The sequence below is a fragment of the Saccoglossus kowalevskii genome, chromosome 20 (assembly GCF_978046115.1).
Source record: "Saccoglossus kowalevskii chromosome 20, keSacKowa6.1, whole genome shotgun sequence".
NCBI classification, from domain to species: Eukaryota; Metazoa; Hemichordata; class Enteropneusta; family Harrimaniidae; genus Saccoglossus; species Saccoglossus kowalevskii.
The window spans coordinates 6,515,953-6,532,928 of record NC_140660.1 but is presented as its reverse complement, the minus strand read 5'-3'; the positions used below and the strand labels follow the sequence as shown (position 1 = coordinate 6,532,928).

Genomic DNA, 16,976 nt, shown 5'->3' with positions numbered 1-16,976 from the left:
ACCCACGGTATGCGCGTGCGTGCAAGTTTATATTACACCCACGGTATGCGCATGCGTGCAAGTTTACATTACACCCACGGTATGCGCGTACATGCAAGACATTTCTATCAGACCATCCATGATCAGACATATTTGCACTTAACATTGAGGCCACCCCACCCTCCAAAAACTCTGGGATGGAGAGTGAAGCCACCCACGAGGACTGAATTTTACTAAAATCACTGTGATACCTTGGAACCAAGGTTAAATTCCCCAAACTCCTGGAAACTCAGTGAAGGTCATTTTTACTCCAAAACTAAAAGAAAGTTACTTCGACTAGACCCTACACCGTAATATCAGTGAAAGTCATGACCCCCTAGAACCCAAGGGAAAGTAATTACGACCCCTTAGGCCACCATCAAAAATCACAAAGTTTCGTGGACTAAAAACTTCAGTGAAATTTGCATGGAAAGCAGCTGTATAAAGAAAAACAGAATATCTATACAGATTGCTACAATGTACACAATAATGACAATACACCAATAAATTCAATTCTAACCACTCTTATATGGTTAAGTATCCAGCTCATTGACATTCAAAAGTGTCACTAAAACGGTTGATAAAAATACATAAAATACAAAAACAATTGTTTAAATAAAGGTTTATTATCTTGATAGTGAATTGAAATAGGGTTACCCATCATGCAGCGGTTGTGTCCACCACAGGTCACCCACCCAACACATGGTTTCACCCATACAAGATATAAATGGTTTCACCTTCAACTATTCAATGACGTAAGTCACGGTTTTCACAACATCCACGTCTTCACCTATCTTATAAAGTGTAATAAAGCGCGCCCTCTACCCTTGTATTCGATGTCATACATATTGCTTAGAGGGCGCTATTGTATTTCACCACACGTAGAGGGCGTTCTTTATTTAAATTTGCTTGCATCACAGCAAGCGCCCTCTATAATAAATATAAAATATGAGAACTTTGTAATAACACAATTTTATGCAATAACATTTTCTTTATGAATCAATGTCAATGATCAACTGAGTTTTACAGGTTTGTTTCAATTAAAGTGATATTTTCTGTAAACTGATTCAATTTCCAGAATGATGAATTTTTTGAGTGAAAATTGCAAAATTTGTAGCAGTGATAACTGCTTCCTTCAATACAAAATGTCAGTGAATTTCGCAAAATTTTGTCTGCACAAACGCCATAAAATCATCAAATCAATTGAACGGTTTGTGGGAGTTATTTTGTGTACTAGAACTATGCTCTATCTGCAGGTGTCTGAAAGTGAATGCTCCCTGATGGCTTAGCTGATAGCTTCTTTCTACAGTAGTCCGGAACTGCTCAGACTTCACTTCCACGGTCAACGAGTGACATTGATTTGCTGAGAACATCGCTAATTTGAATATGCTAATTTTCAAGCAATGGATGACAGTTGTCATTGATTGGATGATAAATATAGCACACTGCTAATTTAAATATGCTAATTTTCAAGCAATGGATGACAGTTGTTATTGATTGGCTGATAAATATAGCGCACTGCAAATCTAAATATGCTAATTTTCGAGCAATGGATGACAGTTGTCATTGATTGGCTGATAAATATATCACACTGCTAATCTAAATATGCTAATTTTCAAAGAATGGATGACAGTTGTCATTGATTGGCTGATAAATATAGCACACTGCTTATCTAAATATGCTAATTTTCGAGCAATGGATGACAGTTGTCATTGATTGGCTGATAAATATAGCACACTGCTAATCTAAATATGCTAATTTTCAAAGAATGGATGACAGTTGTCATTGATTGGCTGATAAATATAGCACACTGCTAATCTAAATATGCTAATTTTCGAGGAATGGATGACAGTTGTCATTGATTGGCTGATAAATATAGCACACTGCTTATCTAAATATGCTAATTTTCAAAATAACGGATGACAGTTGTCATTGATTGGCTGATAAATATAGCACACTGCTAATCTAAATATGCTAATTATCGAGAAATGGATGACAGTTGTCATTAATTGGCTGATAAATATAGCACACTGCTTATCTAAATATGCTAATTTTCAAAATAACGGATGACAGTTGTCATTGATTGGCTGATAAATATAGCACACTGCTAATCTAAATATGCTAATTATCGAGAAATGGATGACAGTTGTCATTAATTGGCTGATAAATATAGCACACTGCTTATCTAAATATGCTAATTTTCAAAATAACGGATGACAGCAGTCATTGATTGGCTGATAAATATAGCATACCGTTAATTTTCAAAATAATGTAATAATGAAGCGTTAAGGTCTTCCATGGTAAATGTTTTATAAATTTTCATGGAAAAACAAAAACAAAAACAAAACAATGAGCAGTGGAATGTAGTCTGGTTACTCTTAGTAAGTAGCAATCCAAAGCAACCTCTTGTGATTTTGGCATTCATTCCACAGAAGTGACATCACACATCAGACCTGCTTGTACCTTCCAAATCTCGTTTTATTTGCGTTAATGTTGCAGTATGTTCTTGATGTTTTAAACTTTTTGCCAAAAAAAGGAAAATAAAATCGCTCATCTATTCCAATCTTTTTTTGCTTGCTGACAAAAATTTTCATGAGAAAAGTCTTACAGACAAGATTCTAGTCAGAAAAACCAAAGAATGTTGTATTAGGGTGCCGCTACTTGGGCTGGGCGAGTTGGTAAAATACAATGTGGGGGTGGATATTTTCATAAATGCCACTCTCATTGGAGAAAATAAATAACAACAAATATACTGTGCATTATTATCACTAATGTTATTCATGAAAACGACACTGAATAAGTTGTTCGTGTCATTGATGATTTTTTTGTGTCAACAAGCTGATTCCAAATCAGTCCTGTAGAGGGCGCACTAGTCAAAACATAATAAAAATTGTTCATATTTGGGTAAGAATGTTGACAGCAATATATTTCTTGAATAATTTTTGATGATTACTATCAACAGATTTGATTTCATGCGGGACAAATTCTTACAAGTCAGTGAAAGTTGCAAAATTTTGTAGAAGCGAAAATTTAAGAAAATAGACAACACAACATAGTTTTTTTAGTTATTTGCATATCAAGTGAATTGCATTATTATTAATAATGTTATTTATGAAGATTAATCTGAGTGAGTTTCTGTGATCTAAAAGATGGCTATGAAAATCATTATATAGACATAATTTAAAGACTGCCCTCTATGACAGAAAGGGTGCCCTCAATACAAAAAATACTGTAAATACTTTAATTTCGCTTGGAATTAACTTTTGCTATTTTCGCTGAAGGAATGATTCAGTGAAAATAAAATACAACGAATATACCCTTTCTCCTATATGTTACATCCAACTCAACAACAAATCAGTGAAAATACATTCCATAGAAAACACCCAAAAAGTCTTTTCAGCAAAAATTAATTTCAACTAAAATAAAGTGTTTTACAGTAATTAAATACATTCTTGTAAGGGCTCTCTGAGAAAGGTGAAATTAATACAGCGCCCTCTACATGAAAAATGTATTCATGGTATAGCGCCCTCTATAATGATCAGGGAGTCATAATTGTCAGTACCTTCCATATTTTCACACTTTGCATCATGGGAATGACAAGATGGAGAATTCTGCAGACATGTTCATCAAATAAAACAATTTCTAATAATATTAGGATCAATATGACCCATCACTGACGCACAGACATTTTGAATAATACAAGGAGCATACACATTTGTTTGTTAGTAACTCAATGGAAAAGAAATCACACATAGACGAATTTCCTGGAAGTCAAAGATACAGCGTTTTGCATGCACGCGCATGCAGTTTTGGGGTGTAATGTAAACTTGCATGCATGATATCGTGCTTCTGGGCGTACCAATCGACATCACAAAAATAAATTCTCTTCTATCGACCATCAGAAAACTCGCATGTAATTATGCACCCCAGTTTGGTCACTTCCAGGAAAGTAGTCTATGGAAAAAGTAACCGTAAAAAATATGTTACAACAAATGAGGAATTTGCAATTTGGTTAAAAGAAAATTCAAATTTTATAAACATAACTTTGAAAACTAAAGAAATAATGGGCTAAGACATTTTAATTGCATCGTCAGAGGTCATCTAAACTTGATTGAACGAGCTGACTTGCGAGTCCGGTTTGGTTCCAAATCAGTCCTGTAGAGGGCGCACTAATCAAGATATAACAAAAGTTGTGCATATTTGAATTACATTATTGACAGAATAAATTGTAAACCAAGTAACTTTCGCAAGAGACAAATTTTCGTGAGTCGGTGAAAATCATAAAAATTTATAGCGAAATTAAATGGTTTACAGTGCCCTCCAGTTTTTTTACGATTTGAGGTGCTGCATTTTATATATAGTTCTCTGATTGGCTAGATGGATAAGTGTTATAAGCTGGCAGCCAATGAGAGACTGTCTTACAAAATACTCACTCTCTCATGTGAAAAAAACATCAAAATCTTATCTCCACTCGTCCCAAAATTTACAGATCATCGCCATGGAGATTCAGGATATTGAGAAGTGGGTCATCTTGTATGGAGGTACACTAATCAGACATTAAAGCGCTGTGGTGGTCGCGCAGCGCGTTTTCAAATTTCATGTAAATAAACAATGTATTTTACACGCGTTGTATACGTCGCTATGAGTCCCATATCGAACAGGACGCGGCGCGACGTCCACGGCCCTTTAAATACTTTTGAATGATGCACAAGGAAAAGAATCGTTTTCGAACATTCACAAATTGAAGACCGAAATATCAGAAATCTTTGATAAAAGTCAATTTTTTAGTACATCATAATGTCAGTATTGGGTTAGATGTTACTTCTTGATTTGTTATTGTTGTAATTGTTCATTGTTATATTCATATACTGTTCCCCACAGATAATAAAATTGTTATGTTTTAGTTACGTTCACAAAAATCTGAGATACCATCCTGATTGATACAACACTATCAAATGTTAAAGCGGAGGGGTCGTCACCTGTGCATGCATGGGAAATATGTCCCAAGCGACAATAACAATGCACGCTAAAAATGCAAAGGCTGATGGGTAGACTCATGTTTGTAAACAACAACACGCTATGGCCGTCTGCCGCATACGCAGGTGAAGCCCCCCTCTCGCTTTAACTGGTTGCGTATTCAAATTAGAACAGCCCATAGAATATGCAAATGAGAAAGACTTTAAATCGACTTCCGTCTGGCAAACTTCGTGATCTGTAGTAATCTTTTCAATTGAGCGTAATTCATGGGAATGATAGGTGTGGCCCATCCCTGTCAATAGATTGGATTCAACAATCCACCGACATTAGGGGAATGTGATCACAGTGAAAATTGTCGCGTGCGCCCAGTCGGCACATGTTTGTTGCGACATTGGCTGGTTCTCGCCTGGAGTGTCATGGCACACCATTGTAGATTGTAGATTGGTAACGAGAAATTAACTGCAGAATATTAATTTAAGCAATCTTTCTAAATTAAAGGGGAGTGGTTGTAGCGTTGCGCTGTGATCAGTATGGCACTCATAAAAACAACACAAAATACATTGTTTGTTTACTTTTGAATTTGAACTCGCTGTGCGACAGCTACCACCCTTCAGACACTCAGTTAGGGGGCATTGTTTGTTTAAGGGATAAGACCCTCCAGTACTCTTGCATAGTGTTGGAGGTACATTTATTGCATTCACGCTACCTCAATGATCATACTCAAACAAAATTTACTTCGTTGCTTAGGTTGTTCGCAAATGTCGTTAAAGGGAGAGCAATGGAGTCAAAGCACATATAAAAGACAATTTGTTACATCGAAAAAAGATAGTCAACAAATAAGCTGCTCTCTAATTGGTCAGACTGTTCAGTGTTAGGGTTGGGTAGCCAATCAGATGTAATCTTGTAAAAAACTTTAGATTAACTCAAGTTGGGTGACGTGAATGATGAACACAAACATACGAGTCAAAAAACCATACTGCAGATTTTAAGAATACAGCAAAATAATACAACAAAAAAATTTCAGGCTAACATTTTGCAGACATTTTCTCAGACCTTGCAAAACGTTTAATTTTCATTCAATTTTTATTCAACTTTCACCTTATGTGTATAAAAAAAATGCTACAATTTTTAACCTGAGTAGTGTACCTCAATAAATCAGATGACAAACAGCGCCCTCTATAATGACAAGCGCCCTATATATGAAATATACACCTCATTTCTAGGGAGATCAATGAGGGAAAATTCAAAGTACTGTAGAATACTTTATTTTAGCTGAAATTAATTTTCCCTGAAAAGACTTTTTTGGTGTTTTGTATGGAATTTATTTTCACTAATTTTTGACAAGTTGAATGTAAAATATAGGAAAAAAGGTATATTCATTGGACTTTATTTTCACTGAATCATTCCTTCAGTGAAAATAGTAAAAATTAATTCCAAGCAAAAATAAAGTATTCTACAATAGCATGTTGAATAAAATCAAAGCAATTTTCCTCAGAGTTCTTCACGTTTGTGTGAAGATTTTAATTGCATCATGAAATCGGTGAAGTCGGTCACACTTCGAGCACCGCTGAAATCTTTATTGAATTTGCCGTTGCTGAACAACTTGAAAGTGGGATATCCTGACACTTCTTGACTTGTACAAATTTCTGATGAAAAAAAAATGTTTAAATTTGATATTACTCATTAGCAATTTTAAACTATAAAACAAAAAGGCAATAGTTTCGAGCCACGCAGTGATTCATCATGAAATTCAAACGTGACTGAGACTGATTGTTATACTTTTTAAGTAATTTTACCAACAAATTTTAAAAAACTATTTAATACCAAATTTTAAAAGTATTTTTCCTGTCAAATTTTTAAAAGTATTTTTCCTGTCAAATTTTTAAAAGTATTTTTCCTGTCAAATTTTTAAAAGTATTTTTCCTGCCAAATTTTGAGAAGTATTTTTAATACCAAATTTTTTACCACTAAATTTTTTTAGATATATTAAAGGTATTATGTTAGGATTGAACAATACTGTTCTAAAGAGTAAAAGAGTTACCGACTGACTGTTGCAAATGGAACTTCAACATAGTTTAATTGAATTTGAACTGAGCATTTGTATCAAATTGGTAACAATTTCACAATTTGGTGTTAAAATTAATCACTCAGAATCAAAATATGACTGCGTAAAATATATTTTTTTGTTAAAGACAAACAGTGGATCACAGAAACGAGACACTTACCAGTGTTCTCTGTACAGTCAACAGCAGCTAAGTATTTTGTAGGATCGTCCTTGAAATTGTCGGCGGTGGTGGAGTACGCCGGTTTGGCGGCTTTACAGTGACCGCACCATGGGGCATAAAACATAACTAAAACGTGTTCCTTGATGGTCACAAATGTGTCAAAGTTGTCAGTCGTCAAATGATGGATGTTGTTTGGTATTTCACTCCATTTCGGTTCTGGTGGTGGTGCAGGAGTTACCTTAGGACTGTAGGAAAAAATAAAAATATTCATACTATATTAACCTTTTCAACACCAGTTTCCTCTTTTCATCACAAATTCTGTTTATAGCCTGCACTTTCCATCAGAAGATTTGGATAAACATAGACACATTTTTTGAATAAAAACTGAAAACTTCAAAATTAGAGTGAATTTTCAGAAATACTGAAAGATATAAGAAAAAAAAATGCAGAAAAATTTGGGCGAGAAGGTCTGGTGGTGGAAAGATTAATAGTGCCAATTTTTTTTTCTGATTAAATTGGGGTAAATTTGCTCACATTTTCTGCAATTTTCCCTGAATTCAATCTTAATTTTTAGAGAAAAGTGACAAAATATGACATTGCTTCGAATTTTTGATCAAAAAATTTAAAATTTTCACTTTTTCATGGAAAAAGGAGAAGCAGACTATAAGTTGGCAGCAAAACTAAAAAATGTGCGAAAAAAATTTTTTTTTAAGTAATAATGACAATCGAATAGGTTAAAAATTAGAGACATTAAAAACCAGTGCTGCTAAGCAGCTGCAACTAGCATATGAAAAAACACTGTTGCTATGCAAATGGAATATACTGTCTTTTTAGCTAGCATGTTATTTTAGCTAATTTAGCTAATCCACAATTTCATTAAATTAAGATGTCGCTAATTGAGAATAAAGTATATTCTCACAATGAGATTGTTGACACTTTAACTAAATTAAGATTCAGTTAATTCATGCATTGGGTCAAATTCGCTAAAATAATATGTAGCTATTTCAAAATGTTTACAGTATTCACAAGATTTGGTGAGTCACAATGTAGAACGCCCTCAATGTGTAATTTGGATGCATGTACTTACTCCTTCATGAACTCAACAAATGATTGCGTGTCTCGCTTTGAACTATAATCAAATGCAAAGGCACCATTTCTAAAGGAAACAATAAAAGTATTTCAACATTACCAGAAAAAAACAAAAGAATTTTCATTGTTACATAAAAAAAAAACAATAGAAGCTTTCTTGCTATATAAAAAACCAAAAGGAGTGTCATTTTTAAATGATAAATAATAGAAACGTCATCGATATATGAAAAATAATAAGATTTTGTCATTGTTCTTTGAAAAACAATAGAAGTATGTTCTTGAAATATATTAGATGTTTGTAGAAAAAAACAATACACATATGTCATTGTTATATGAAAAAAACACAAATGGAATTTGGAAGTTGATAATAAATCATGTGACAATAAACACTAATTTATTTTGTACAATTGTTGGGCAAAAGTTCAATGATCGCATAAGATTATGGACATTCACAGAGAATGGTAAAATGTATCTTACCTGAAATACTTGACTGTGGAGAGAAATCAGAAGCAGATTATAAAGAGAGAGAAGAAAAAAAAAAGAAAAATTTCATTACTTGAAAATAATGAACAGAAGACCACAATATCACATTCTTTACTCAAGCTTTCATTGTTTAGTCAGTAATTTCTACCTGGAAAAAGTTCTGGCACAAAGTTACTTTTATTGGAATGAAATGATTGATGTATTCAGCTTATGAATATTCATGATGGTGTGTGTGTTCATGAATATTCATGATGGTGTGTGTTCAGTTCATGAATATTCATGGTGGTGTGTGTTCAGTTCATGAATATTCATGGTGGTGTGTGTTCAGTTTATGAATATTCATGAGTCTGAATTGTTTGAACTTTTTTCCCAAAAATGAAAATTCTGTTAAAAACTGATGAATAAAAATACTGAATAAAACTAGAAATACTAAATATACTGATAAATATAAAGATATACAAAACTAGTGGTAATAATTGGTGGTTTTTTCAAACAACAAGATCTTCAGAAATGCAAAAATTGACTTACATTTTGGGAATCCTGTAACATCAAATCTATTCTGTAAACCTTTTTCTACCGTGGCATCAACAGCAGCAAGGGCAGCATCAATCTAACAATGAAATAAAATGCATCAATTCAACATCCTACCATTTTGTTTTATGTTCCCTGCCATATGCTAGGGCTACTCTGATTGGTCGAATGATTTAGAGTGTGATTTTTTAATGTTAATTGCCATAGGCTTGGACACTCTGGTTGGGCGAATGGTTTAAGAGAAGGGTCCAACATATGACCTACCAGTAGAATCATCCAAGTTCATAAAACATAAGGTCTTGGGGAAAAAAAATGTTTCTAGTCAAACTTTTTTCGAAAATTGGACAGTGAGATGATTTTTTTATTAATACATTTTACAGCACACAAATTATTTAGCCTTCATCAATTTTGTCAATAGAGGGCACTGTTCAGTTGCAAAATATTTAAAAAAAGATTTGAACAATGAGTGACTAAAAATATACCTTTCAGTTGTGAAAAACTTGAAGTTCATTTCCCATAATGCATTGCATATATGTGCAGTAACATGCTCAGTAGTGGAAAATTTGAAGTTATTTCCCATAATGCATTGCACATACGTGCAGTATATATATTTAAATTCTTCCGCAACTAAGCACCTTCTATTGACGCAAATATCCCACGATGCAATTCAAAGCGTCACTGGATGTTATTATTGCTAATGAAATCAATTAAAGCGGGGGAGTCGTCACCTGCGTATGCGTCAGATGGCCATAGCGTGTCACCGTTTACAAAAAAGCGTCTACCCATGAGCCTTTGTGCTTTTAGCTTGTGTTGTTAATCGTCACTTGGAAATCAATTCCCGTATGTATGCAGATGACAACCCTCCTGCTTTAAAGTGCCTGTGCAATGCCCACCCTCAGTTATTGATATTTTTTGCTGAAAATGATTACTCATATTCAAGTAAATTTGGGATATTTCTCGTGCTGTAGCCACGCCCACCTATCCTGAAACGGTTGACTGTTTCCGGATTTCCGACTCTCGCCGAAAGTGCGCCACCAAATGACAAAAATGTGAGAGGAAGTCATACCCCCGAGCCGTAATAACACTGGTCATTCAGCATAGTTTTAAACGATATACATTTTTCGGTCGGCGTTTTTTTTTTTTTTTTTTTTTTTTTTTTGTCTATTTTCTTTTTTTTTTTTGAGAGAGAGTTTTTAGTTGTTGCGTTGTGTTGTGGGCAGTTGCAGTGAAATGTATAGTCATAGTGTATGTATTCACACGTTTCTAATCGATCCGAAGGTGCGACATCAGTGGAAGAAAGCCACTTAACGTAAACCTGGCGCAACACTTTTGAAAGAAATAGATTCTGGACCAGCCCATGATCACCAAGGCGGATTTTAGAAGAGAGAGAGAGAGACGTCCGGTAAGTGTTTGCGATCGTGATTATCGTTTAGTCCCTGTTAGGTAAAAGGTAGCAATAATTTTGACAGTGACACGAAAACGAAGCATCGGACAAACAGGAAATTACACAGCCCTTACACACTTCTAATTGTTTTCATTTTCGAAGGCTAAAAGTTTCTGAATTGTTTGGTGATTGGTGTTGAATGTCGAATTCAGACCTCTGTTCTTTTTTTACCTCCATGCTTGCAGCTTGATCTACGTAATAATTTATGAAATAATAATTCGGGCTTGGTCGACGTGTTTCCACCAAATGAAGTTTTAATATGATGTCATAATTATGACAATCACGCCATGGATCACGCTAACTCGAATCCACTCTGAATTAATTGTATGTGTGTCGATCTCGATTATTTTTGTTATCCGCTTTTAACGCACTTGCCCTCGTCGTGACCCGACGCGTTCACCTATTTCAACAAAAAGTCAATTTATTTCCACGCGGCTGTCATTTATTTAGTAACTGATTTGTCGTTTTTTTAATTATTTTATAGTGATCACTATAGTCTAATGTTTAGAATGTCAGAATATGTTCTCTTTTATTTTAATTTTGAAAGTTTTACTCAGACGATCGATGAAATAAAACAGTGTAGTGACGTGCCTAGTAACCTGCTAAACAACGAGATAATTCCGACGTCAAATTCTATTTTGTTCAGCGACAGTGTACAAACGTGCGCCGGTGTCGGTGACGATCACGGTGACCAGCTACACCAGAACGGACATATTTTGCATCTAACTCAACCCCATGCAACAAAAATTGATACTATGTGTTCATTATGGTCCATTCTTCCTCGACGAACAAGTACATAAGTGACAATTTAGTCAAAGACGAGAAAACTGCACAAGAAATTTGTCTTATTTACACGTATCGGCAATGCAAGCTGCCATGCGACTTCCCCTTCTGATGTCACAAGGGGAATTTCTGTATGCAAATGAGAAGCTAATGAGGAGCCTGGTTTTAAAATACACAAAAAATAAAGTTGCCGTAGACTGAGTTTAAAACACATTTTTTCACTTAAAAAAATAATTCATGCTTAGAAACATAAAAATTAATAATATTTATGTATCAAACGATAATTTTAGGCTTGAAAATAGCAGCCATTTCACAGGCACTTTAACCTAATTAGTAATAACAACATCCATTGACCACAATGAAGTCTTTTAGTAGTAGCTTTTCAAAGTTTTTAAAGAAAGCAAAAGGTGAATTAATGTTAACAGTCTTACAAGACGACATTTATTTTAACTTTGTTTCGCTTTCCCCAAATCAAGCGTATGTGGGAATTAAATGTTTCCACGTTAGATTTTCCTGAGTGTTTTTAAAGGTCAATCCCTTAGTTCAGTTTACATTCCATGTTTGTTTTCTTCATTGTCGTCCAAGAAAATGAAAGCATTGGAGAAGCTTGCATTGTTTTTTTTTCATTATTTAGGGGGGGGGGGGCTAAATTTAATGAACTTCAATTGCACATTTTGATTGATATTGAAATGGTCAAAAGAAAAAAACACACATCAAAGACAACCCTCCGTACATACATTTTAGAATGTTGCTCATTGATAAGGCCATTATTTTTTGGCAACTTCAAATAGTGTTTTAAGTCATTTTGATCATTGGCAACACACAAATCGTACTGGGCACCATCTTGAATTCCACTCAACTTGTACGTGAACTAATAAATTGACTCCGAACATAAACTACTCGGCTGCACTCCCTCACCAGGCATTGCCAGCTACATACTGGCTGAAGTATAAAATTGTTGAAACTGTTGATTATTCACACAATAAAAATTTAGCTCAGGGAGAGAGGGCAGGGCAGACTTAAACATAAAATGTTGTTTTATGAGAATCTTCCAAATAATACAAGTACTTACACCTTCCTCATCAAGCTGTGTGGCAGCCGCTGCAAAATCAGGTTTAGACTTCTTACAGTGACCACACCCTAATATACGAGAATAGACAAAATAAATGCTCAGTTCAAGTAGAAATAATATAAATTCTTAAACAATGAAAATTGCAAATCATAAATTGGTATGAAATGAGAGTATTTCAATTCTTGGAGTTGGCTAACTGCTAAGAATAATAAATTCTAGGTCACCACATTGAATGCTGCATTCTGGGTGGCCATATTGAATGATGCATTCTGGGTGGCCATATTGAATGCTGCATTCTGGGTGGCCATATTGAATGCTGCATTCTGGGTGGCCATATTGAATGATGCATTCTGGGTGGCCATATTGACTGGACCATCCCATTTTATGTGATATTTTACCAATGCAATTGGGTCTAAAACAATATTTCAGTAACATGTTGGCATCTTTATGTGGTTATATTCAAACTAATTTTTTTTTCAAATTCACAGCTGTTGACACTTCAGGGGATACAAAAATTTGGATAATTTTATCACTCAACAAGATGTGTCAAAAGTACCAGGATGTGTGACCTTTCAATATACTTACACGGTGCGTAAAACATGACCAGCACTGAGGAGCGTTCTTTTACAAAAGTATCAAAACTGCTTTCAGTTAGTTGGTAGACATTTTCTCCGCCATCAATTTCCTCGAAAAAATCTTCTTGGGGTTCTTTGGGCGCTGGGCTGGGATTGGTTGGGTCATTCATAAAGGCTATGAAGTCTTGTTCCTGGAGGAAACAAAAAACGTGCAGGTAAACTAATTATGACAACAATTTAAGTGACAAAACATTTCTAATAAAGTAAATCTCAGCTGATTGTGTTTGAAGATCAGTCACCATCCAGTTAATAATCCTTATTATGAGGTATTAGGAGGTTGGATATCGAAAGAAATAGTGCATTCTGGGTAGCCATTTTGAAAAACTTGTATTTCTAATACTAGTATTGCATTTGAGGCAGCCATATTGAATGATGCATTGTGGGTAGCCATACACTTTAAATACTCACTGTTCTTCCTCCCATGTAGGATTTTTGCCATAATTGAAGTATTTTAAGGTTGGATATCAAGAGAAATAGTGCATTCTGGGTAGCCATTTTGAAAAAACATTCTGGGAAGCCATTTCCAATATTGCATTTGAGGCAGCCATATTGAATGATGCATTATGGGTAGCCATATTGAATGATGCATTGTGGGTAGCCATACACTTTAAATACTCACTGTTCTTCCTCCCATGTAGGCTTGTGGATTTTTGCCGTAATTGAAGTATTTTAAGGTTGGATATCGAGAGAAATAATGCATTCTGGGTAGCCATTTTGAAAAACTTGTATTTCTAATATTGCATTTGATGCAGCCATATTGAATGATGCATTGTGGGTAGCCATACACTTTAAATACTCACTGTTCTTCCTCCCATGTAGGCTTGGGGATTTTTGCCGTAATTGAAGTATTTTAAGGTTGGATATCCAGAGACATCATAAGTGGAACAAATTTCGGTTTCAGCTGTGCAATCCACGGCAGCATAGGCAACCTGAAATATCAAATGAAAAAAAAAATACCTGAATATCTATCTGAAGGTTGGATTTATGGAGAAAAAATAAGGTCTTGTAGAGGGGGGGGGGGGGTTGTTGCTGGTCACACTTTTTTTGAAAATTGGACGGCGAGACGATTTTTTTCATAAAATACTTTACAGCACACAAATTATGTAACTACCATCAATGTCAATAGAAAAGGAAAATCGGCTCTCAATTGTTTTGTCTTGTGAATATAAAACTGTTTTTTTGTTATCACTTTTCACAAAAATAGTGAGAAATGTTAAAACCACCTTAAATATTAAGTCTAAACAGGTGTAATGATTGAATGGACATCATTGCAATATCACAGAACGGGACTTGGAATGTTTTCAAATTACGTCACTCAGTCACATGCCTTTGGACTAGTATCCTGGCCCAGTGGAACAAAATGGCAATTACTTCTCTGCGTTCTGCTTGCCATTTGCAAAGGAGGCCGGGAAGCAGCAAAGTAATTGATGGCGCCCTTAGTGATCAATAATGGAAATGTGTCATGTCAAACATACAAACCACATTATTCGGGTGATACCATTGTATAATAATTTTGAGTTTTCAACATAAAGTATTTAAAATATTTTGAAATAATATATTAAAGGGTGGTGGTTGTCTTGGATTTTCATTTAAACAAACAATGTAGTTTACACGTGTTGTATATGTCGCTATGAGTCCCATATCCAACAGGACACGACGTGACAACCACCGCCCTTCAATGTCTGTTACAGTTATTGATGCAATGCCATTATTGACCGCCATCTTGACTCTCTGTATTGTGCAGATAGAGGGCGCACAATTCCTTACAAACATGGCTATTATTACAGCTATGCAAAACATGAATGTACAAAATCTTACCTTATTATTGTCTTTAAAGGTTTCGGCCGCCGACGTGAACTCTGGTTTAGCTTTTTTACAATGACCACACCCTGTAAACGCAATTTAGTTATATTCAATAAACAAACACAAAACATAATATTTTTTTTCTTGGAGAGTGAACCGAACAGATTTATTGAATGTTTACCTCCAATAAATGGACACAAATGTCTGACAATATTCAAGAGCGATCAAGAGAACCATGAAACTTTTTTTTTCACCCGACTTTCTTGACCAAATTTGTCTGCTCTTTTTTCTTACATTCTTCAATATCTCTGGATATAAACCCTAATTTTGGAGCCAACAGACAAAATTTAAGTCAATTTTTACTTTACTCATAAATTTTTTATCCCAAACTTCTGAAGAAAGTTGACTATGAACGGGATTATTTTGTGAAATTGTGTTGTAATATTCTTAAAAATCTCTGGAAATTAACCCAAATTTTTGGAGTCATTAAACAAAATTTTAGTCCATTTTCAGTTTTTACTCAAAAAACTTGAAAATTTTGTGTCAATCTTCTGAAAGAAAGAGCAGACTAAAAATAGGACCATTTTAAGAATTTGTGATGAAAATAAAGAACTGGTGGTAAAAAGGTTATTCTTCCATCTTTGTATCAGCTGTTGACCTGATCTCTTTCATTATGATATTTGGAAGTATGCACATGATGGTAGAAAAAACAAAAACATTAAAGATGGCCACTCACATGATGCATAGAACATAACTAAGGTATGTTTTTATTTTATGATATTTTAATGAAACATTAAAGATGGCCACTCACATGATGCATAGAACATAACTAAGGTATGTTTTTATTTTATGATATTTTAATGAAACATTAAAGATGGCCACTCACGTGATGCATAGAACATAACTAAGGTATGTTTTTATTTTATGATATTTTAAAGAAACATTAAAGATGGCCACTCACATGATGCATAGAACATAACTAAGGTATGTTTTTATTTTATGATTTGTTAATGAAACATTAAAGATGGCCACTCACATGATGCATAGAACATAACTAAGGTATGTTTTTATTTTATGATATGTTAATGAAACATTAAAGTTGGCCACTCAGATGGTGCATAGAACATAACTAAGGTATGTTTTTATTTTATAATATGTTAATGAAACATCAAAGATGGCCACTCACATGGTGCATAAAACATAACAAGGGTATGCTTCTTTTTCTTGAGAAATGGTTTAAATGTTTCTTCTGTTAAATGATGTACATCTGTTTCTTGTTCACTCCAAGCTGGTTCTGGAGGGGGTGGAGGAGGGGGTTCTTGAGGACTGTGAAATGAAAGTAAGTACATGATTGGTGCAGTGTCTATTTCAGAGTCGAAATACTCTGCCAACTGATATGCCTGAAAGCAATATCGTCACAAAATTCCAATTCTGAAATAAGTTTTATTTATACATTATTTTCCATGATCAATCAAAAATAGACTTTTTACCAAAACTACCAAAGTAATCACTAAAATTATAGAATTTAAGTTATCATCACAAAATAAACAAATGCAAAATAAGTTTTATACAGTTGGAAGATGAAAATAAAACAAATGGGTGTGCTCTCTTGTTTACATAGTGTAAATAGGATATCACGATTGGTTGACAGATATATGAATAGAGTTCTCTGATTGGCTAGATGGATAAGTGTTATAAGCTGGCAGCCAATGAGAGACAGTCTTACAAAATACTCACTCTCTCATGTGTTCAATTATTTTGTCTTTTAATCTTTCATTGAAATCCCAAGCAAATTCACCATCTCTGAGAAAAGAAAAACATAGAATAAACACAGTTACCTATTGGCTGAATCATATCACATGACATGAAGTGAGAGCTACCTATTGGCTGAAATATACCACATGACAGGAAGTAGC

General features: G+C 34.4%; 1 protein-coding gene across 1 annotated transcript in view; it reads right to left on the bottom strand.

Annotated features, from left to right (window-relative positions):
* Nucleotides 1-2,475: 2,475 nt before the first annotated feature.
* LOC100372340 (protein disulfide-isomerase A5-like) overlaps nucleotides 2,476-16,976 on the bottom strand; it is a 38,156-nt gene continuing 23,655 nt past the window's right edge. Inside the window, exons 14-24 of the mRNA XM_085494722.1 lie at nucleotides 16,798-16,863; nucleotides 16,247-16,386; nucleotides 15,076-15,146; nucleotides 14,058-14,186; nucleotides 13,208-13,388; nucleotides 12,623-12,690; nucleotides 9,321-9,402; nucleotides 8,787-8,799; nucleotides 8,308-8,376; nucleotides 7,221-7,465; nucleotides 2,476-6,641 (exon numbers count right to left, since the gene is read on the bottom strand). Of these exons, the coding sequence (XP_085350848.1) occupies nucleotides 6,487-6,641; nucleotides 7,221-7,465; nucleotides 8,308-8,376; nucleotides 8,787-8,799; nucleotides 9,321-9,402; nucleotides 12,623-12,690; nucleotides 13,208-13,388; nucleotides 14,058-14,186; nucleotides 15,076-15,146; nucleotides 16,247-16,386; nucleotides 16,798-16,863 (1,219 nt within the window). The 3' untranslated portion in view covers nucleotides 2,476-6,486. The remainder of the gene's footprint in view (nucleotides 6,642-7,220; nucleotides 7,466-8,307; nucleotides 8,377-8,786; nucleotides 8,800-9,320; nucleotides 9,403-12,622; nucleotides 12,691-13,207; nucleotides 13,389-14,057; nucleotides 14,187-15,075; nucleotides 15,147-16,246; nucleotides 16,387-16,797; nucleotides 16,864-16,976) is intronic.